General features: G+C 44.4%; 1 protein-coding gene across 2 annotated transcripts in view; it reads right to left on the reverse strand.

Annotated features, from left to right (window-relative positions):
* The window catches only part of Slc22a23 (solute carrier family 22 member 23), a 170,505-nt gene that overhangs the window by 126,411 nt on the left and 19,627 nt on the right, over positions 1–24,467 (reverse strand). For both annotated transcript variants that reach the window (XM_029468209.1, XM_021179965.2), the window contains exon 2: positions 3,771–3,874. In XM_029468209.1, coding sequence (XP_029324069.1) covers positions 3,771–3,874 — 104 coding nt within the window. The remainder of the gene's footprint in view (positions 1–3,770; positions 3,875–24,467) is intronic.

A 24,467-nucleotide genomic window follows, 5' to 3' on the forward strand; every position in this document is an offset into this window, starting at 1 on the left:
ACAAAGAAATGGCTGGTCCCCACTGCCCCTGGGAAGAAGTTCTGCCCTGGTGGTATCCTGTTTTTATCGCAGTGACACCCATGTCGGGATTGTGAACTGTAAGATGATTAATTTGTGTTGAAGCCACCAAGCATATCATAGTGACAGCAGTCACAAGGAACTGATACTGAGTCTCCAAACAGAAATCCCATTTGAATAAAGTGACTGGTGAGATTTAAATTCAGGGATCGTTTATAAAAGAGGAGGCAAGCTGGCAGAGAACCTTCAGGACAATACCCACTTTGAAGTTTCTATCAGCCGGGATGGGGGAGGGGATAGGTAATCATGCTCCTGTGGGAGAGAGAGGCACTGTGTAGGCAGGTGCCTCTTTCAGCAGTAGAGGCCAGTGCCTGAAATGTCCCCTCCTCCCTGCAAATCTTCAGCTTGTATCCCCCCAGCTATACTTTCATCCAGCCTATTATTGCTGTCATAAACACAGGCAATCCTTCAAAAGAGCCCTGTCCTGAGAGTCTCACACATAGCGGAACATGTTCTCTAAAATGTTTTATTATTTAAAAAAAGTTATTATTTAAGAATTTATATGTGTTTGTATGTGAGAGCGTGTGTGTATATGGGGTAGGTGTGAGCAGTGTATGTGATTTTTAGAGGTGAGAGGAGAACGTCAAATATCCTGCTCTGTTATTCTCCACCATATTCCCTTGGAACAAGGTCTCTCACTGTCTTAGTCAGGGTTTCTATTGCTGTGATGAAACACCATGACCCAAGAAACTTGGGTCGGGAAGGGTTTATCCAGTGTATGCTTCCTCGTCACAGTTCATCATGGAAGGAAGTCAGGATAGAACTCAAGCAGGGTAAGGGCCTGGAGAGAAGAGCTGATGCAGAGGGCATGGAGGGGTGCTGCTTACTGGCTGGCTCCTCAGAACTTGTACAGCCTCCTTTCTTATTGGACCCAGGGCCACCAGCCTAGGGGTGGCACCACCCACAGTGGGCCGGGCCCTTCCCCATCAATCCCTTACTAAAAACATGCCCTACAAGCCCACCTACAGCCTGATCTTCTAGAGACATTTTCTCAGTTGAGGCTCCCCCCCTCAGACGCCAGTTTGTGTCAAGTTGACATAAATGTAGTCAGTACACTCACTTAACAGCTGGCAAGCCTCTCGTATCCTCCTGCCTCTGTCTCAATAGCTCTGGGATTAGGAGCATGTGGCCATGCCCAGCTTTTTACACAGGGGCTGGGGATTCAAACTCAGATCCTCATGTTTATGGAGCGAGTGCTCTTACCCACTGACCCATCCCAGCAACTCTAAAACTCTCCAAGAAAAGCAGCCTATTGCTTAAATGCCTGTACATGGTAGCTGCAATTTTAGAAAGCGTAACCTATGCCTCTATCAGCTTCCTCATGCAGCTCTGAAATTGACCCTGTGAGATACAGAGTTCCTTTAAATGGGGTGATTTTCTTTTAAGGTAAGGCTTAAGCAGAGAGTAAAATATGCCCCCCCCCCGCCCCCAGTGTAGGAAAGATGTGAAAAACACAAAACTTGTCTGAAATGGAAGGCTACACAAACTCTCCCAAAGCTATGCTTAAGCATTTGTGATGACTCCCTAGGGCACCCTTGCCTGTGTGCTCAACCCTCAGAAAGCCACTGCAGAGAACTGGGTTTGTGCCCTCAGACTCTGGTCACACTGAGCAAGACCCAAACCCTTTAGCTTTTTGTCCCCAGACTCAGGCCTAGAGTATGATCAGCGAGGCTGCTGGGTACACATGTGCAAGAAAAACCGGACACAGCTTACACCTCCATGGATCAATTCTTTGATAAAATTCTGCATTTTCTATTATAGTAAATCACTTGCAGGATCAGGAGCACCATCAAGTCAGCATTTCTCAGAAAGGAGGGCCATGGGTCATTCTGGTATACATGTCTAATTTCTGTCAGCGATGTTCACTGGGAAGCAGTGCCTGTCAGATTAGTAGAGTTTGTGCTAAAAAGCTAGCAACCCAAGCATCTGGTTAAATAAAACCTTACTTTCCCCATCTTTATCCCCAACCTCAAGAACTAGACAGCTCCTAGCACAGGCCTACAGAGATCACTGACAGGTTCATTGCTAAACACAAGGAACATGTCCATAGGAAGCCCTGGAAATGGTGAATTAGCAGATTCTGGGCTCGCAGGAAATCACACTGTATGCTCACTCAAATAGACCCAGTTTGAGGAAGGAAATTTCCACTCTTTAAAGTGGTCTGAGGACTCTCTGCAACCATTCTCACTGCCCTAGCTAGCTTTCTCAGCTAACCAGGATATAGAAGGCACCAGGAAAACACACACACACACACACACACCCACACACACCCACCCACACACACACACACACACACACACACACACACACAAGTTTGTCCCTTGGCATTCCTGACATTCCTATGTCAACAGGCCCAAGACTTGATGATACACACACACACACACAGACACACACACACACACACACACAGATTCTTATAAAAAGAGTGGGATAGGAAGCAGCCACCCTACATCTTTCTTTGTCCTTAAGCAGTCTAGTCCCTGACATTATCCAATTGTCTCCCCTCTTGGACCCAGCACCACAGTGTCCTTGTGACCATACAATGCTTTAAATAAAAGTGCTGTGGTAGGCTGTCAGAGAAGCAGTTCTGGGCCATGTGGTGCGGTCCTAGTTACAGCTTATAGCTGAGTGGACTTGAAGATGGACTTATATTTCTGGGCTCTAGTCTTTCAGCAATAACCAATGCTGAAACATAACAGCACCTATGTGCAGGTGTATTGTGAGGATCAGTTACTTTAACGCATGGGAATATCTGATACTTCCTGGTTCACAGTGATCAGTAAGCAATCGGCTCCTTTAAAAAAATTATCTATTTATTCATATGCCTATAAGTGCTTTGCCTGCATGCTTGTCTGTGGGTCCTCTGGACATGCAGCAAGTAGTCTTAACCACTGAGCCATGTCTCTAGCCCTTAAGCAGTGGGTTCTCATGAAGCCGTTGGCATTATTATTGCTAACTCAGCTTCTGTCTCCTCCTGGTCCGCATTCTCATTTCCTCCTGAATCAATCACACACTTTGCTCTGGAAATCTACCCCTCCTTACCCACCTAGAAACACATTCCACGTCACTGCTGACTGCTAGCCTTCCCTTTCCACAATGCCTACCCATTCATTACCATTAGGTTCTTTGTCCTCCTCAGCGTTGGCATCCCAGAGGCAGCTCTTGGCAAAGCCAGTGTTAATCCAGACTGACATTCATCAGATGAAGGGTCTCCAACTTCCTTCACCTTCTTTTTTTTTTATTGGTTTTAAAGTCAGAGTTTCAATATGTTGCTCAGGCTGGCCTCACTCAAGCAATCCTCTGCCTCCATCCCCGGTAGCAGAGAGTACAGGCACATGCCACTTCACCCCGCTCACCATTTTAAAATTTATTTTGTGCATCCACCCACTTGGTGCCCCACTGTGCATCTCCATGCTCAAGCTCCTCCCAACTAAACATAAATGATCATAATTAAATGGGGCTGCAGGCTATTCTTGAATGCATTTAAATACTCCTTCCCACCGATCTGTCATGGATGTGCACTGGTCAGTTCCTTTTGGACTGCATTCTCCAAGTGTCAGTTTCTATCCTGGCATCAGTGGCAAACAGAGCAAAGGCACAGTGACCCGGAGCTAACCCTGACCACTCCTCCTTAGCTAGCAAAGGTGTGCTGTGACTTCCAAAGTCCATGTGTCAGGTGTGTTGGTACTCACCAGTCAGCAATGCATCCAGTTATTAGGTAGCCAAAGATTAATCCAACCAGTAAGGAGAACTTAGCGATATGGACTTTCCAGGTATTATCACACACAAGATCCCACTAGAGAGGGGCAAACAGAAGATAAATCAGAGAGACGCATACACAGAACTAGTTGCACTCAATGACAAGGACAATACGATAACCTACAAGGGTCTTGGCACTGTCATTGGGGCCATATCACATGTGCCATGAAGAATATCATCGTGGGCTGCTGAAAATCCAATGGGAACTTGTCCACAAAAGGCAATGTGGTTCTTTAATCTAAACAGATTAGCTATGTCTGCAAGAAGCGATGCATGAAGTCTAGGGGATGTGTGCACCTTCTTTCCCAACCACCACAGGAAACTGAGGCAAAGGAGAATGGCCAAAGAGACAGGTGACATCCCGTGACCAGAGCCCTTCACATTTGACAGAGTGGCCGGAATCCAGGTGATGAGAAGGCTTAGGCAAATTTCTTATGGGGTACTTACTATAACAACACGAAGAAATGAAAGGCAAGATTTGCATTTCCAGCCCATTATACCCTCTAAACTCTAGTCTCAGGGGGGAAAAAAGGAGTTAATAATAAATGCTGGAGTCTGAGCTTTATATATTCTCTCTCCCTTGTAAATTGTGTTTACACAAATTACACAGCTAACTATACTACTGGAGTCTTAGACTTAATCCGTTTTGTGCAGTTAAGTTTCACTATTTAATAGAAAAAAAATGAAAATGATTCTCGGGGCTGGAGGGATAGATGGCTTAGTCCATAAAGTTCTTGTCATATAAATGTTGAGGACTTGAGTTTCCATCTCCACAACTGACATAAAGCTGAATATGGTAATGTTGCCTGTAATCTCAGAGCCCCTACAGGGAGATGGGAGATGGCAACAATGGGATCCCTGGAGGTTTTTTGAGCCAGCTAGACTGGCATACACAGTGGTGAGCTACAAAAAGACTATCTCAAACAAGAGAGAGCTGGTACCTGCAGCTGATCACTGACCTTCACATGTGTTACAACATGTATGATTACCCACTCACAGACACACATTCATGCATACATATCGTTCACATGCACACACAAAGGAAGAGAGAGAAAAAGATAGAGGGAGGAATGAAGGGAGTGAGGAAGGGAGGGAAGGAAAGAGAGAGAGGGAGAGATCTTTAGTTATTATCTTTCCTATTTGCCAAAGTGGAAAAGGTCTACACACACACACACACACACACACACACACACACACACACACACAGAGTTTACCTCTAGGTCAGTGAGGCAACTGAATGGGGAAAGGGATGACAAGATGGTGCAATGCACAATGTCCCATCTGCCCTTGCTGTTTTGTGTTGCTATCCACCCTCAGAGGCAGAGAAGCCCTTCTGGCTGATGCTACAGCTTGGAGCTTTTGACCCCAGGTTAAAGGAGTACAAGGGTGGTGGGGTACTGATCCCAGCTCCAGATATGCCCTGCCAAGCAGAAGTTTTGGAACGTGTAGAACAAAAAAAAAAAAGTGTAGAACAAAAAGCATGCTAGCGGCAGCCAGCAATGGTGAGGGTTAGGGGTGGAAAGTATGGGGCCGAAACTGGATCTAGATGCTGTCTTCTGAGGTGTCTCTAGCTTTGAGCCTCTGCCTATAGGGAACCTAGAAGGAAATGCTAAGGATTCTGGTACCCTTACTCCCCTCCACCAAGGTCTGATCACTTCCAGGAGCACAGGGGAGGCCAAGAATGACAGCTACAGGTCATGGCTTCAGGGGGATTTAGAGGATCATCTGTATCAGCAACTGCCAAGGAAAGAACCCAGCCTAGACAGAGAAGGAAGGGGCCACCTGTCACTGCTCCGACTTCTGCCTAGGACTCCTTGGGATATTGCTCCCCCATGCTCCATGGCAGGATCCAGACTTAAAGAGATAACTTACGCCTTCGTCTACTGAGCTGGGTCCAGATGGTCTGTATCAAACTTCGGAAGGAAGGCAAGAAGATCAAGCACAAGTCACACAAAGGCCAAGAAGGAGGGTTTGGGGCTTGCTGTCTAGATGTATTCATGAGTCTGGGGAGGAGAGCTATTTGCTGCTTGGAATGCAGCTTCAGAGGCAGGAATTCCTTAAAGGAGGTCTCAAAATGCTACAGAACTACAGGGGGCTTGGGAATGAGCAGGAAGCATAGATTTGGGAAACTCCATTCCCGATGCTCTGAGTGAAAACTCCTGCAGGAAGGCTCAGAAGTGGGGGGGCTGACAAGCTGTCCAGGTGAGCCTGAGCCATGTGGACTGACTGTCATGCATCTGAGAACCTCCATAAGATCCCACCCTGCCTTCTCAAGCCACAGTGGAGCCAACCCATGAGCTTCCCCACCCCGGGCTTCAGTCGCCTCCTAAGAACAGGAAGAAGTAAACTAACATTCCACAGGAAACACAGACATCACCACTCACTGCACCTTGGTCCACTTGTAAGTGAAATGTAAAGCTCCAAGACAGCTAAAGTCGTTTCTAGGAGACAGCCTGGGAAGCCAACACGCACTGGTGTTTCTAGAAGAAACATTTGATAATAAATACCTTTCTAAGGCCAGAAGGGCAGACTTGCTCTTAAAACACATTACAGCTTTGTCATAGGAATATGTGTGCATTGTTTTCCCAGGTACATGTAAACATTCTGAAAGAGGCAGCACCTTACTGGCTCATCCCCCAGCTACACTGCACCTGTGTAGACGTCAGCCTGGCATACTTTTGGCAAGCACTAAGCTGGCCTGGCCAGGTTGCTGCCTGGGAGACGCACAGCAGCTGCCTTCTCTTTCATTCACCCTACTTTTTATACTCTTTCCACATCTCTACCAAGACTTCCCATTGACGAGTTTACTCAAGGTTAAATGATGCAAAAGAGCACATTACACTTATATTTGATGGCTGGGAGACAGGAGACTTTAATAAAAACATCCAGGGAAGTGGAGAAAAATAGCCTGTAATTTTGCCAACTCAGTCACCTGAGCAATTACTACACCCAGCCCGGGGCAGCCAGACCCAATTTAGTTGCCACCTAATAAGTTGTTCAGTAGTCACCTCAAAGTGACCCCTATCAATTAACAATGGCAGAGTGGAAACTTATTAGAACATGGAGGGAGCCTGAACTCCCTGTCGGCATGCTGGCGATAGGGCAGAAAGCCTGGTTGGCATTAATGAGCTCAGCCTCTGTGGGGAATCACCCACCCTGGGGTAGTTGACCAGAGAATCCAGGGCAAGGCAGCCACCTGTACCCTACAGCTTCCTCCGCTGGATACATATCTTGAGTTAACAAGCGCTGTGCCTAGGAGCACCTAGCAAGCTTAGCAAGATAAGGGTTACTCATTGTCTTAGTCAGGGTTTCTATTCCTGCACAAACATCATGACCAAGAAGCAAGTTGGGGAGGAAAGGGTTTATTCGGCTTACACTTCCATGCTGCTGTTCATCACCAAAGGAAGTCAGGACTGGAACTCAAGCAGGTCAGAAAGCAGGAGTTGATGCAGAGGCCATGGAGGGATGTTCTTTACTGGCTTGCCTCCCCTGGCTTACTCAGCCTACTCTCTTATAGAACCAAGACTACCAGCCCAGGGATGGTCCCACCCACAAGAGGGGCCTTTCCCCCTTGATTACTAATTGAGAAAATGCCTTACAGTTGGATCTCATGGAGGCATTTCCTCAACTGAAGCTCCTTTCTCTGTGATAACTCCAGCTGTGTCAAGTTGACACAAAAATAGCCAGTACACTCATGCTGGGATCCACCTACACCAACACCCTCGCCATCCTGGAGGCGCATTCCACTGAGCTTTAGGGGTGCGGTGGAGGTGGGGGAGTTGGGGTGGGAATGAGGGAACTCTACGATGTTGGCTCCCATGTTTAACTTCTACCAAAAAAAAAAAAGTACTGGGCCCATGAAGTGTGCCCTCACACATTGTTATCTTGTAAAGAATCCACCAAAGAATTTCAGAAGTATGAGGAAGCTTCGCCATTCCCAGGCTCTCAAATTTGTTCTCATTCCTATAGATAAGATTATGCCGATTAGTTAGACAGGAAGTTAAGCCGAGTCTTTAGGACTTAAACACTCCATCAAAAATAAAAAATAAAAAGAATAAAAATCTGACTGGAGCAATGTTGTAAAAAATCTAAGACCAGGACTTAGTGATCTGGATTATCTCTCTTTCACCAATCAATCATCAATACTAGCAGAACATGGGAAACCTTTCCAACATACAACCTGAATGTCTACCCATGTTAACTACAGCTATAGCCATCCTAATTTCTAGGGGTGAGGGAGATGCTCACTGGACACACAAGACAGCAGGAACCTCCTCCTGATGTATATTCCTGCAATGTGTGCTGCAGGTGAAAAACACTACTTCTGGACCTTACAGAGGTTTCTTATCTGATTTAGGGTCTGCTAATCAGGGGCGTACAACAAATAACTCTCCCTGCCATCTAGTTCTGATCTCTGCACTGACTTGACTTGAAACAGAACAAGTTGCTGGAGTGGTTCAGGGGGGAATTCTGCTCTGCTTAACAGATCTGGGTGGGAATCTAATCTCTGATGGTGGCTTTACGAAAAATGTGAGTCTGGAGCCAGTAGCTGGGACAGTGACTTCCTAATTTCTAGACTTCCAGCTGAAATACTGGGCAGGTTGGGTATAAAATGCTGTGCTGAGAATCTTTCTGGAGCCCCAGCCTGTAGCTGTTCTAGAAAATTAAGAGGCATTGGTGCCCTGCACTTAACCACTGTCTCCTGTAATACCTACAGCAGAGCCTGATATTTGCAAATTGAGCCCCTTTTTTGATTGAAAGTCCTTGAAAAAAAGAGTCCCCAAGGAAGATGTGGGTGAAACCCCCATTCTCCAGTAGCAATACAGCCTGGCATTAACTCTACCTCCTGGAAATCCATTCCCTAGTGAACAATGGGAATGGCGCTCTAATGAACACCCCATCAGCAGGTTTAACAGGGTCATAAAAACTTCAAGCCACAGTCCATTCCTCCATCCCTCTCTTGCTTTCTCTGCTACCAACCTCATTTCAGAAGCATCCTGCAATACCACAGGAGCCTCAGACCTCAGACTTAAGGACAAGACAAATAATTTCACACATCTTATTCTATATGTTAGCTAAGTGTTCTATTAAAAAAATTAATTGAAAAACTTAAGTGACAGAGAAAACATGGTAGATCGCTTCTGTGCCTTTAGATTTTACAGATAGACTATAAGAAATAGAAGTTGTATCATTTTAAGGCAATTATCAAATTTCTTGACTTGTTAGAGTGCAGAATTGTCATAAGGAAACTAATTGCATTTCTAAAGAAGGAGGAAAAATGGGACGTAAAGAAAACAATTCTCAGTAATATGGAATTCCCTAATAAAATTTATAAGAGGAATCTCTGTAAAGCTGAAAGAAGATAAGTCACTTATCTGATTTTGGAGATCAAATATCTGTGTTAACAACTAATGGGAGAAAATTACCTAAAGAAATGAGAGGATGGGGCTGGAGAGATGACTCAGTGGGTACAGGCACTGTCTGCTCTTGCAGAGGACTTGGGTTCAGTTCCCAGCACCAACATAGAAACACATAACAGTCTGTAGATTCTATTTCAGAGGATTCATTGCCTCTTCTAACCTCTATAGGCACCAGTCATGTGGTACACACACACACACACACACATATTCATACATACATGCAGATTAACACTCATACACATAAAATAAAAATACACAAACCTCTTTTTCAAAGATGAATAGATGTTTTAGCTTGTTACTACATTACTAACTTTAGTTAAAATTTCTATACACCAAAAATATCATAAATAAAATTATAGATAGCTACATTTATAAAACTATATCTACATGTCTCATACTTATTATCAGTTACTTTCCTCTTGTTTTATTTTCTTAACATACAGAGTAATGTGTATGAACACCCAGATAATTTGCAAAATATAGAATATAAATGAGTTAGAAAATACCCAGGAAATATTTGATTCTGTTAGTGAAGATCTAATATATATGTTAGTATATTACTTTATACTTTCTAAGGATGAAAGAGAGACACAGAGGTGCAGATCTGTACCAGGCGTGGCTGCATGAATCCCTTTTCTGGAAGAAGTTTGACAATACATAGCTCATTACTTTAAGTATTACTTTGGCCCAGCAAACCTCACTTTTCCCCTAAGGAAATTTTCAGAGATGCCCACAGAGTGTCCCATGCAGTGACATCACCAGATGTAACATATAAGACATGAGTTCCTGAGAAAAGGTCACAGGAACCATGTAGCCACTGAAAATTCTGCTTTCAAAAACTTACGACTAGCAAAGACTTTCATTATGGATTACAGTGTCACCATGCAAAGTCTGGGGACAAAAGCTGGTGTCCACAGGGAAAAGGAGGCATTCCAAAACTTCAGGCTCAGAATAGGGACAGGAGATGGCAGGCAGGGGTTGGGGGTGGGGAGTGGGGGTGGGGCTCCTGCCAAGCCTGACTGCCTGAACCTGATTCCCAGAGCTCACAGCATGGAAAGAGGATTGACTCTCCAAATGCATGCTGTTGCTCATGCACTCACATCACACACACACACACACACACACACACACACACACATTTTTTTAAAAAGTTGTGAGACTACAATGGAAACTGAGTTTTCCAGTTCATACTATTCTTGTAGTTCCTAAACTTATCACAATTAACTGTCAACTATAATGTAGTGATAAAGCTCATTAAAGAGAGAAAGAGAGAGAGAGAGAGAATATATATTCCTTTCACCTTTTAGGGGATATAAATTTTCATGCAATTAAAAAAAACCAGAGCCTGGGATATGTTGGTAGAATCCTTGCCTAGCATGCACAAAGTTCTAGGCTCTCTCCCCTCATAACAGAAAACTCAGTGTGGTGGGGCATGTCTGTCATTTCAGGCGAAGTCAGCAGAATCAGAAGTTCAGGGTCATCTTCATTTACACATGGAGTTTAAGAGCAGCCCAGGATACATGAGACCCTATGCTCATCGTCAACCAGTAGATGAACAAATATTATGTTTAGAAGAGTTTGTTGTTGTTGTTTTGTTTGGGTTTTTTGTTTGTTTGATTTTGTTCTTTGTTTGTTTGTTTCGAGACAGGGTTTCTCTGTATAGCCCTGGCTGTCCAGGAACTCACTCTGTAAACCAGGCTGGCCTTGAACTCAGAAATCCAACTGCCTCTGCCTCTCAAGTGCTGGGATTAAAGGCGTGCGCCACCACTGTCCAGCTAGAAGAATTTTTTTAAAACAGAGTTGTGTAAGGTGGAATATGCCTGAAGTCTCAGCTACCCAACGACTGAAGAACAGTTATTGTGAACCTAAGAGTTTAAGGCTAGCCTGGGGTAACTCATCACATTGTGATTTAAAAGCAAACAAATATAAAAAGAAGCTTTGCAGCAGGGCATGGTGGTATCTGCCTTTAATCCCTACATGTGGGAGGCATAGCAAATGAATCTCTGTGAGTTCCAGGTCAGCCAGGGCAACAAGTGAGACCTTGGCTCAAGATGTGTGGGTAGGGAACTGGAAAGATACCTCAGATGTTAAGAGCACTGGCTGCTGTTGTAGAGGACTCAGGTTCAATTCCCAACACCCACATGGCAGTTACAATAATCTGTAATCTCTAGTTCCAGGGGCTCTGTTATCCTCTTCTGGCCTCCACATGCACCACACAGATACAAGGTACACAGAGATACATTCAGGCAAAAAACTCAAACAAGACAATAAATTATTATTATTATTGTTATTTTGTAAAAGAAGCAGCTTGCAATAAATTTCATAGCCTGAAGTCAAGCCATGGAGTTTACTTTTGTGGGTTTTGTGTTTTGTTTTTGTTTTTTAAATGAATGTAAGTTGCCCCTAAGATCTCTTAGGATGGAGTTCCTCACCTAAGCTAGTTGCCATCCCCAGACCCCTGAGTTTTGCCAACCACTGTATCAGCTGCCTGCTGCATGCCTGAGCACAGTCATTTGATAGAAAGAAATATTTCAGGGCAATGCTACAAAGAAGACAAAATGGCTTCAAATTCCAACCATTTACATAAAACAAAATCCCCAACTGGGTTGCAGGAATCTAGAGAAATATGGGCTCATTGCTTTTTCTCTCCAAAATAGGATTTTGGAGCCTCCCAGGAATCAGTGTGTTATATACCATGGGTGTGCTTTATGCTGCTTTTAAGCCAGAAACAATAGGAATTGTAAGAACATACCCACATATACATATGTGCACACAATAGAAGCACACAGACACATGCAAAGATTAGTCACATATGGACAAAAGAAAGAGTCTCCACAAGCCAGACTGTAGGAGTGTGTGAGCTACAATTAGCTTCTCCACACACAGGCAGCCAAGGCCACCATTTTTAGTATTTCTATTCTAGCAGTATATGGAGGCTTTTTTTTTTTTTCTTAAAAGGCATCAAGATTCAAGATCTACTGCCTCATTTGAAAAACCTCAAACTCTCTCTGCATTCTCGCTTCTGAGCTCATGCTCCAGTTTCAGGAGGCCTGTTGTCAACAGTAGCCAACACAAGTGCCAATTAGAGTTGGCGTGCTTGAGAGCTTCCTTAAATGACATCATCAACATCCTTGCCAGGTACTCTGGGGAATTTTTTTTTTCCTTTAAAGTTTTGTCTCTGGTTTTTGCTAATTGCAATTACAATTGCTCTTCATTTCTATTTTCCCCTTTAACCTACTGCAAACAAGACAAGACAAAATTAAACAAACAAACAAACAAACAAACAAACAAACATAAAAAACCTAACTAGAGCTTGTTGCTAGAAACTAGAAAAATGAATTGCAAGCTTGTGTGGGCAAAAGAGAGAATGAACTCTCCTAGAAACTCTGCATTCCTGTTTTTGCTTGTTTGTTTGTTTGTTTGTATTGTTGTTGTTGTGTTTGTTTGTTTGTTTGTTTGTTTGTTTTGCAGGAAACCCACACCAAAGCCACAGTATTAAAGCTACTTAGGGTTCTTAAACATCCCATGGCCCCATTTTTACGGCTAACGGTGTGATTTTTCAGTTCATCCAACCCCTGACAGTGCTTCACCTCCTTTCCTAAACAGCATTCTTGGGGCTGGCTTCCCTGCTTTTACAGTAGCGCTCTGGTGCAGAGGGGCAAACTATGATGCTCCATTGACCGAAGCTGGGGCTTCCTCCGTTTTTACCAAACTGGAACACGTTTCACAGGGCTAGAGATGGAGAGCTGTGTTCCAGCAAGGTTTACAGGGAAACAGCATCATCATCACCTGGCTGCCCTCTCAAATCAGCTGATGTGGGACTAGAAACATCGATACAGGGAGTCACTCACTCCTTTCCTTGTCTTTGAGGAAGCACTACGTGGTAGCCCTAAGCAGAGTTCTATATTGTGAAAGAGTCTTATTCTCTTGATAGAATCCTCTAAGTCACTTGGGGGAAGTTTAACCGATATCCACAAGGCAGGAGGAACTGCTAATAAGCAATGTCTTCTAGTAACCAAACTTGGAGAAATCTTGCCCTGATCTGCAATTGTGTATTTCATTAGTCACCATCACCTGTAAGAAAGGAAAGGAATTAAGAGCCAATGGTATAAAGAGACGTGAGAATGAGGGAAGGGAAAAACTCAACTCCACAAAGCTTTGAGTGTCAAGACACCCTCCATATCTCAGCAAAACCAAGAGATGCACACTAATTTATCCCAAGTAACAAACACTACCACTTGAGAAACTCCAACGTGTGTCCTGAATAGCTCAGAGGGCCTCTCCTAGTGTGACACAGTAATGAACAAACCTGGTCTGTCACACCAATATTTAAGCACACCCACTCATTCAGGAAAAGAGCCAAGTGTGAGAAACTTCTGACTGAGATCAGAAAACCCTCAGATTGGTCAGCCATGCTGAGGACTCAAGGAGAAAGCCTGGCGAAACACAGCCCCCTGAAGAGTTCTCTCTATAGCCCACACACCACATCTCCTGTCGCAAGCCTGAATTCAGCTCCTGTTAGGACTGGGACATGCCCTGGACCTCACCAGCTCCCGAACGCCTCAGGAGCCTTCATGGAACTACTCTCCTGCATACCACTCCACTCTGTCCACCCCTGACATGTCTGGCTCAGCATCTACTTGAAAGGATAAGACACCTCTCCCCACCAGGGGCTAGGGCATGGCTCAGTGGCAGAATGCTTTCCAGTGTGCTAGACTCTGGGTTCCCTTCTCAGCACCATAAAACCACCCCTCCGATCAAAACCTAGGCTCACCACATTCGGTCACAATATGCTAGACCTTCCTCACTGCTTATAAGATATTTTGTCAGTGAGTTGATGGCACCCTTGCAAGCAGAAGAGTAAGAGAAAGGTGTGGATTGCAAATGCAGAAATGAATACAGTTCCACATTCCCATCAGGGCATTCATCTCAGTTGAAGGTCTCCCTCCCAGGCTAGATCAAGACCCCTTCTCTGTGATCCTAGAACATTCTGCATTCATGATAAAGACCCAGATGATCAAATTATGCTATAATTGCCTGTTTACAAGTCCTTTCACTAGCTCAGGGGCTGGAAAACTATAGCCTATGGGCACAATACACTTCTGCACCTGTTTTTGTAAATAGTTTTGTTAGCAGACAAGCCACTCTTCACCTATATGTTAACCTATATGTTAACAATGCCTGCATATGTGTTACAGTAGCAGTTTGCCACTGTAAAGCTGACAGCATCCTCTCTATGCCCACAATTAAAAAAAAAAAAGTTTACTATTTGATCTTTATCGCATCACCATCGAAACTCAAGTTTGGATGTTTTTGTGGCTGTTTCTGGAAATTCTTAACTAAGGAAGAACCACCCAGAATGTGGGTGGCACCATCCCATGTGTCCGCAGGGTCCTGGACGGGAAAATAATAATAATAATAATTTTTATTATTATCATAAAAAACAGAGACTGTGAGCTTAGCATCATATGTATCTCTCTTTTTCTCTACTTCCTAACTGTGGATGCTGTGTGACCATTCACCTTATGCTCCTGCCTTGACAGACCACAGCCTCAAACATAAGCATCAATAAATCCTTCCTCCCTTATGTTGCTTCTTGTCAGTATTTTGTCACAGCAAGTAGAAAAGTAACTAATGCCAAAATGCCTTTTCCTTTTTGAGACTGGGTTTCCAAATGTGGCCCACATGGGCCTCTAACTCCAGCCTTGTCACAGTCTTCTGTATCACAGGTGTAAGGTACCATTTTGTCTTATTTCTCTATGCTTGCTAATTAAGCTGAGGACTTGGAAGGAGGAGGAAGGAGGGGCACTGCCCTGGAGGACTCCTGCTCCCAGAAGTCGGAAGGCTCCTCACGCGTGCCGTGTTTGCTAAGCCACGTTGTTTATATCCTTTCTCCTTTGTTTCTTCAAGATTTCTTCAAACATATTTTAGTTAAATAATATATGATAGTATGCAAAATTGATGCCAGAACGTAGTTTTGAAATGTTGTACTCAGTCGTTTACTATCAGTAGCATTCCCCCAGGGAAAGATGTTATTGTCTTATTATTAAAATTGATAAGAGAGATAGGTTCATAGAATTTTTATTTTAAAAAATGAAGAATTCCTCTTTAAAAGACAAATGTATTTCATAAATTAAGCACGCTTCTTAGGCACTCTGTCAGCTGCTTTGACCAGGTTGTCCCTCACTCATCCCCACAGACCTGTTTCACAGGCACTGCCATCCATGGGGGTTGAGAACGGTGCCTGAATGGGACCATCAGGAACATAGCAGGGACTTATGGTGACAACACAGATTTTTGAGTCTAATGGACAGGCATCTCCAGTCCAGTTCTGCCTTATGACAGCTGTGTGAAGGTCAAGGAATCAACCCTCGTACAAGCTCTGTTTCAACATCCTTGGTGTGGGAGGCACAGACCTTAACAATACACAGTTGCTGTGCGGGTCTAGAGCAATGCTGGAGGCAGGGCCAGGGCAGTGACTGGCACATACTGATGCTTTCTGTCGCCCTATCAGCCTGCTGAGCTTCCCAAAAGGTTTTAATTCATTCATTTACACCGAGCTGGTCTGATGATGGGGCTGCTTCATGATTCTACAGCAAGTCTGCACGGCCAGCATTGGGTAGAAGGGAGGCGAGGTGAGGATAAAAAAGGCATGTGAGGCCCAACTGTGCTCTTAGCTGCAGTGTTCCATAGCAGTCTCCACCTTTTTCAAGTCCTCCTAGATCCACAGCATGATGCCCTTCACGTCGGCCTTCCCAAAAGTATCCTAGGGCTTGCCACCCAGCTCTCCTTAACACTTCCTGCAATCAGCCCTTAAATACACCATCTCTCTGACCTTGAGAAAAGAGGGCCAAGATGGCTCTCCAAAGCTCACATTAGACTCCAGTGGGTGCTGAGTTTCGCTCCTTGAATGATTAATCTCCTATAAACGCTCTGAAGAATTGGCAGTGTGACAGCCAAAGGTGACCAAGCAGTCTGGCTTCTCCTGATCTGGCCTGGGTTCAGCTCGGGCTCAACCCTTCAGACACAGCCCTTGGGTCCAGAGAGGCAGAGGTGTGGCTGTACTCCATGTAGACACTGTGAGAAAGGGGCCCTGGCCATGTGGGTGCCTCTGGCATCTCTGGGAACAAGAGGACTAAGAAATGGTTGTCCAAGCAGAAATCACTTGCAAGTGAAGGTAGAAAGCCTTCCCGAAGGGTGCTGCCAGCTGCCAGTGATCAACTTTCTGGGCCAGATGGATGGGCACAGGCTGGGGAAACAGTACGCTGAAGTACTTTGGCAGAGAGTTCCTCTTAAGCTAAGGTTGTTGTAAAGTTGACCACTCGTGGCCTTCACCATAATCGTGCAACCTTGACTCTTGGTAGGCTTCAGACCCTCTGCCTACCTTAGGTTTTTTTTTTATTTTAAAGATTTATTTATTTATTATATGTAAGTAAACTATAGCTTCAGACACACCAGAAGAGGGTATCAGAGCTCATTACGAATGGTTGTGAGCCACCATGTGCTTGCTGAGATTTGAACTCAGGATCTTTGGAAGAACAGTTGGTGCTCTTAACTGCTGAGTCATCTCTCCAGCCCCTGTCTCAGGTTTTGAAGTCTGTAATAGGCCTGGAATCAGTAGCTCCAAAGGGTTCTCCCGTTGGCCCTGGGGCTGGGATTCTAGTGACGTGCTGGAGATAGCTGTGATATGGTGTTTGTAGCATGGCTGAACTTAACAAATCAAGACACTTGAGTTCCTTCACAGCCCTTCCGAAGTGAGGTTCTCTGTGACCCTGATTAGTCAACAGAGTGCAGCACTGCCAAAGCATGGCAGGGGACAATCAAGCTGACCCATGCAGCAATCCTTCAAATCAAATCAGAATCAAAAGACAAGATGAACAGATACACCAAATGATTCATGGGACTGATAAAAAAAATGGCTCAGTAAAAGTGTAAAAGTAAGACCCACTGTAAGAACTTGTGGATCTGATTTCAATCTAAAGAACCTGAGTAAAGGTAAAAGGACAGAACTGGTCTACCTCTGCAGCTGCGCGTGCACACATGCACACACTCACACACTGTACACATACATCATCCCCTCTCTCTCTCTTACAAACACACACACACACACATACACACACTAATAATAATAGTAGTAGTACTAGCAGCCACAGTAGTAGTAATAATAATTTTCAAAGTGGTCCATGAAAGGAACCCTTTTTACTCATAGTCACTACTGCATTAGCAGATGACATGTTCGCTGGAGGCATCAGTCCTCAAAGGGCATCAGTAGGTGGTCACCTCAGTAAAGGAATCAGGCTAGGCATGGAGTTCATATGTAAGACCCTGGATTCACTCCCCCAGACAGAGAGACAGAGACAGAGAGAGAGAGAGAGAGAGAGAGAGAGAGAGAGAGAGAGAGAGAGAGATTAATTGCTAACTTTTAAAAAAATTGTTCAGTTAAAGAAAGTTAAGCTGGCTTTCGGTTGCAGCAGCTGTCTTCCAGTAACTCGGCAAAATGACCAACACAAAGGGAAAGAGGAGGGGCACTCACTCTATGTTCTCTAGTCACATGTTCCTCTGGCCACATGCATGTGAATCTACAAGAAGGTTGATATTGTAGACATCAAGGGAACAGGCACTGTTCATAAAGGAATGCCCCATAACCGTTACCACAGCAAAGTTGGAAGAATCTACAATGTCACGCAGCATGCCGTGGGCATCGTTGTAAACAAGCAAGTTAAGGGCAAGATTCTGGCCAAGAGGATCATTGCATGGACTGAGCACGTCAAGCACTCAAAGAACAGACAGCTTCCTGAAGTAGGTGAAGGAGAACGATCAGAAGAAAAGGGAAGCCAAAGAGAGGGTCACCTGGGTTCAGCTGAAGAGCCAGCATGCGCCACCCAGAGAAGCACACTTTGTGAGGACTATGGAAAGGAGCCTGAGCTGCTGGAGCTGATTCAATACAAATCCATGGCCTAGCGTACAAATGAGAAACAAAGTGAGGAAAAGAAAAAGAAAAGAAGAAAAGAAAGAAGGAAAGTTAAGCTGGTGTCTCCTTTGCAGGGCTTTCTCAGCACCTCTGAAATATCAACATAAATCACAGAAGGGATTCGTGCTCTGTGGGACACATTTTCCAAAACTGACTTGGAAACTCTGCCCTGCACACACTTTCGATGGCAGACGGTTGGACTACAGAGCACAGGAGTTGCTTAGGGTATGCTCTGCTTTCCTTCCATGACCTAATGCTGTCTATGCACAGAATGCAAATTATAACACATGGACATGCTGCCTGAAAGGCTGGGGTGCCACAATCTTGTTGTCCCTGACATCATCTGAGAGGAAAGAAGCAGGGTTTGTGTGTGCCGAAGCGTGCTCATACTAAGCAACTTTGTGCCTTCCCTCAGAGAAAATATAAGTGGTATTTCTGTCTTCTCAGGAGGTCATCAGTACTAACTGGTTAGGACATGGGCAAATATTAAATACCCGTAGGATGTGACCTGCAAAAGGTCAGCCACAGCGGAAAGCAGTCAACTGTGAAAAGTCTACCTTCTGAAAAAGTCTAACAGCATAGAAGACACGTGTACCCCCTCAGACAGGACATCCATTTAGCTAGCCATGGTTCAATGGTGACTCCATGCTGTGTGGACAATTTCTTACATGACCTTAGCCTCTCCAAACTCATCTTGCTACCTCCAAAACAAAGCAGTATGGCACAAAGTGCTACCTGCTTGTATGTCTGGAGTGCTGCTGATCTTAATAGCAAAAGTGCCCATCCCTGAGATCATGGGTAAAGTGTGCTCTACACATGAGATCTGATTTCATTCATCCTGAAAAGGGAAGGAGAACCTGATGCAGGCTCCAGCACAAGACCCTGAATACACTCTGCTGAGAGTAGTTAGCTGTCTCAGAAGGACACACACTATATGACTTGACTTACGTAAGATCCCTAGGGTACCCAAATGCTTAAAGGCAGAGCATGTAGGAGAGTCGGGGCTAGATAGAGACACAGGAAGTTGAAGGGTGCAGAAGGTTCAATTGGAGAGATGAAAGGCCCTGGGGGTAGAGAGTGGCAATTTCTACATAATGTGGACAAACTACACAATTTTAAAACAGCTAAGATGGAAAAAGAAAAGAGTTTCATTATCTATATCAAATACAGATGCACAGTACTCTTAAAAACCCAAGTCAAGGCGTCTGCAGACAGCCCTGTAGCAGCCCCTGCCCTCAAGCCTGTATCCAGTCTTGTTTGCCACCTTCCTGAGAAACATTTGAGATCTAACCCATGTAACACAGCATCTTCTGTCACTGGCAGGCCACCAGAAAGTCATTTGCTGTCTGCAAGGGTCCCTTTCCCCCGTGGATGACATAATAGAAGTGCCCTGCCCAACAGTAGAAAGAGTATGAAACCTATCCCACTTGCAGGATTACCCTCTCCGCCCAGCCTCTCACAACACCCAAGACAGGCTATCCCAGATCTCAGGCTCTGTCCTCACATAGGCATCTCTTCTCCCTCTACTTTATTGCCCAGTGCCAGAGTCCAGGTGCCTCTGCCAGGAGTCATCAGCACATGCAAGGGTTTAGAAATGGCAGGCAGACGAGATAAAGCTGGGAAGGAGGAGAGCCACATGTGAGCTGGACACTGAGCCAGAAAGAATGGGGACAATGCAGGGGCTGGTCCTTGGGGAACCTCTTGCATACACGGTGTTAGAGTTGAACCTTTATCACGGGTAGCATTCAGAGGCTATTAAAATCTAACCTCAAGTCAAGGGTAACTCAGGGGCAGAGCATGTGTTTAGCATGTACAAGGCCTTAGGCTTATTTCTCATCACTAAAAGACTTCCAACTTACTTTGGGATTTTGGAATATACTGTTAACTGTTTAAATATCTAGGAGTTGGTGTGGTGGCATATGCCTTTAATTATAGCATTTGGGAAACAGAAGCGGAAAGATCTCTGTGAGTTCAAGGCCAGCCTATTCTACATGTCCTATCTCAGCCAGGACTGTACAATGAGTCCTATTTAAAAAAACAAAAACATAACAAAACAACAACAAAAGACCTAATCAAGGATATTAGCCCAAGTACCAGCCTTTCAGAATATGCCACCTATGAGAGGGCATGAGGCTTATAAGCTACTGATTGCCCAGTCTCTGATGAACAGGTTTGAGACAAGAGAAATACAGAAAGCAATAGGGTCAGTTCTACATACCAGCCACCCCTTTACTTAATTAGCTAAGGTTAGTGGACCCAGTGTTTTAGATTTGAAAATGAGGGCTAGAAAGGAAATTCTAAAGTAGAAGAGATTTGAGGAGATCTAGGAAGCATCCTAAGTTGAGATGTCAAATAGTCTGAGGAGAAATTGAGTCAGAGGAAGAAGGTCCTGAAGTGAGGGTGCAGAATGGCCTGGTATATCTAGAACAAAGGGGTCATTTGTTAGAGTTGATCTCAATTAATGTGTCCTGGCCCATCAACCATCCTGCTTTAAGTTTGAAAGTTAACTTTCTAGCAAGGGCTAGAAAGATGGATCAGTTACTTGCTTCTCTTTGTAGAGTTTCTAGTAACCATGACAGGCAATGTATTACTGCCTGTGACTCCAGGTCCAAGGGACCCAATGCCCTCTTCTGACCTCCAAGGTCAGCTAACCTTACATGCACATACCTTAACAACTCATATAAATAAACATAATTAAAAATAAAATATATTTTTAAAGTTAACTGAAGGGAAAGTGGAACAACTAACTATGTAAGGTATTATTCAGACTGAGTTTCCTCATCTGAAATTCTTGGGACCAGAGAGTCCCCAAGTTTGGGATGTTTTTTTGTTTCCTACATTTTGAAATATTTACATTCATATATTGGAAGAGACTCAGTGCTAAGCACCAAGTTCACTTATGTCTCATAGACACTGTGTATGAAAGACTTGAAGGGAATACTGTGTAACCTTTTTTTCCAATTTTATGCATGAAACTGAGTTTAATGGTCTAGAATTTTCTATTTGTCCCATCACGTTGACATTCAAAAAGTTGCAGGTCTTTGAACATTTTGTATTTAAATTTATGGACTTTGTATTTTTGAATTATGGAGTTTCAACCTGAAGCAGGTTTATATTATATAATATTATATTATAGAGCATGATTATATTAAGAGGTTTACTGTAAAGTCCCTACAGAAAGGACTGGGGTTAGAGGCCAGTCAAATACACCCTCTGCAGAAGGGCTCCTTCCATCACTGCAGAGACTCTCAGGAAACCTCACGAACAGTGCCTTTTCTGCTCTGGAGAGTAGCTTCCAGTCTTGAGCAATGCACTGTGGCTGCTTAGTGAGAAGTCGGTAGCCCAGGTGTGAACTCAGCCCTTCTGCACTGGGCTCAGGGTCTCTTGTCTACCTCTGCCCCAGGCATCAGTGGGTACACACCTGCCTCTCTCTACTGTGTCAGCAAAGACTACTCTAATCACTGCAACTTAGAAAGAAGGTTGTCTGCAACTCAACCCCCAGCACATGTTCAACAAGCTCAAGGTCCTTGGCGTAACTCACATCACATAAAGAAGACAAAGTAAACCATCATATTTTGCTCCTTTGGTAGATGCTGCTATTGTTGGAAATATCCCAATCAGGGATTCCACCCTTTGAGATGAAGACCAAATTCCTGGCCCCGATCTTCCAAATACCCTCACTTCCTTGTAGTTAGCAGGGATGCTCTTTGGCCACCTTGGACCTAAGGAAGGCAGAACTTGCAGTAGGCCACTTATCTGTCTTTTCTCTTAAGCACCATCATTCCAATAGCCACTAGGCTGAGGAGAGCATCACTTAGAGTATTTGGAGAGTCCACCTCTAAATGGTTATCTTATTGGAAGAGCAACCTCAGTTCCTTAACCTGCTTTATTAGGAATACAGTCCCAGTAAGGGTGACATGCTCACACAAGCACAAAGGAACATAACACTCAGACTGACTCACAAATTGGAGCAGCATGAACATCCCACAAACCAGTCTTGTATATTCCAGCCAAATGGGATGCCCACCTAGCCTCACTGCTCTCTTCAAGGAATATTGGGGTGGGAGGTGAAGTGGGAAGGCAGCTGGCTTCTCTTACTGATTCATGACCACCCAGGGAGTACTTCCTTGGTCCCTCTTGAACTTAGTAAAGGGATTCCTGCAGGGCAGGTTTTATCAGCAAACAAGTCTAGCCCCTTGCTCACTGGAATTGCCCTACAAACAGGACTCTGTCTCTAGCCCTTTGCATTTTATACAGGGCTGCCTGAGAGAAGGCATGAATGGTATCAGTGCTGTCTGGGGGTTTGTCTAAGGGTTTTTCAGCCCCCAGGTGTTTGCCCTTACAGGGTAATTTTTACAGAGCAGAGGATGAAGAGGCTATGAGGAGGAGGGATGCCTGTCTCACATGCCACTGACACAGGATGAAACTCAACCCAATTAGCTAATAAGTCATCCCGAGGTCACATAGAGCAGCTGCCTGGCAGCATCATCTCAGCATTTTCCCCACCCGCAGAACAACATCAGGTCTCAGGGCCTCTCCCTCAGCCTTGGGATCACAACTGTCAGGGCCAAGGACCCTCGCCTCTTGGGAGTGACATCCCCCTCCCCCCACAGCTCCTTCTCATCATCTCAGTGTCCTCTGAAGAGCCAAAGAAGGAAGTTTGCCTGGCTCATAAACAAGTCATGGTATTACATAGCTGGCCTGATTCTGCCAATCAACATGTACCTATTAGAACTGAAGAATAAGAGGACTAATAGACATGAGGAGTACAAAGACAAATCGGATGAGGATTCCAACATTCAGAGAAGTCTATGGGGCTGAACAACCAAATGCACAGAAGCATGTGAGAAGAAATGCACAGAACAGAAGACACGTGTAACAGGGTGGACAAGTCTACATCAGTTTCATACTCTTGGTTCAGCAATGTTAAAACAAAACAAACAGATAAAAGAACATGGCCTTTCAGGAAACTAGAAGGGGGCTTGTGAGGTGGGAAACAGGGGATTTAAAGGCAGGACTATACGGAGTATATGTGATATGAAAGTCAAAGCGGGAATACTGTAATGAACGGTTTGAGTAGAGGTGGCAGTAGAGACAAGAAGATGGGGAAAGGGGGTGGGGGGAGAGTCAACCACAACTCAGCGTATATGGAAACGCCATAAGAAAGCCTGCTCTACAAGCACATCAAAAAATAATAATAAAATCTTGTTTGAAAGGAGATACCCTGTATGGATGGATTAAAAGCTCTTCCCAGAAGTCACAGGTCATCAAGTGAGAAATCCACAAGCCTATCTATGAGTTGTTGGTAAGGGAGGTCCCTACTGCTGAAGACACCCTATACTATAGTTACAAGGTATAGAGAAATCAAACTGGAACTGAGCTAGAAAGCTTCCTTCCTGTTAGCCAGCTTTCATAGTACCAGAAGGTGTCATACAGGCTCCTAGGTAGAAAAATTGCCAATAACATTACTCAATTGTGAACTCTGTGAGCGACAATAACAACCTGCCAGGTAGAATGTACTCATTGATACAATAGAGGCATGACAGTACAAAGGTAATAATACTTTTCCAATTGGATTTCAAGCCTGTTCCACAGGTATGGTAAGCCCATTCAAGAGTCTCTGGCTGGAGAAATCACGGGCCTTAGTAGGGAAGCTATTGTTGTTTTTCTTGATGGATATGTTGTGACTATCAAATTACCTTCTAAATATTTATGTTTGGGCCTGTAGGTTAATGTTACTGTCAACTCTGGTAAGAGAAGCTTCACTTGGCAGTGAGCAGGAACTACTGCAGTGATCTTAACTAGTCAGGGTGCTAAGAATGAGTGACTTGCAGCCCTAAACATTACCAGTCCCCAGGACTCAGGGAACATCACAGGAGAGGGGGCAGAAAGAAGTAGAAATCGGGAAGAAGGGTGGAGTGCTCTGGAACTCTGACTTCTGGGCTTGAGGTGATGCCTGCACTCACGAGCTCACAGCAGCTGTAATTACCAGAACAAGATTGAGTGTGGCAGTGTGATGGAGTAGGGAAAGGCTCCCAAGATCCCACTACTATCTGAGGATCTATAAGCATCCAACAGTTGCTTGAAGAGAGAAGTGATGTTTTCTTCGGTGGTGTGCAACTGGTAAGTTGCCCATTCTCTTGTAAATAACCCCTGATCCATGTTCATGTAAGCAATCCTAATAAAATTAATTGGCTCACCAAAAGCAAACAGACAAACAAACAAAGAAGCAAAAAACA

Source organism: Mus caroli, chromosome 13, assembly GCF_900094665.2.
Source record: "Mus caroli chromosome 13, CAROLI_EIJ_v1.1, whole genome shotgun sequence".
NCBI classification, from domain to species: Eukaryota; Metazoa; Chordata; class Mammalia; order Rodentia; family Muridae; genus Mus; species Mus caroli.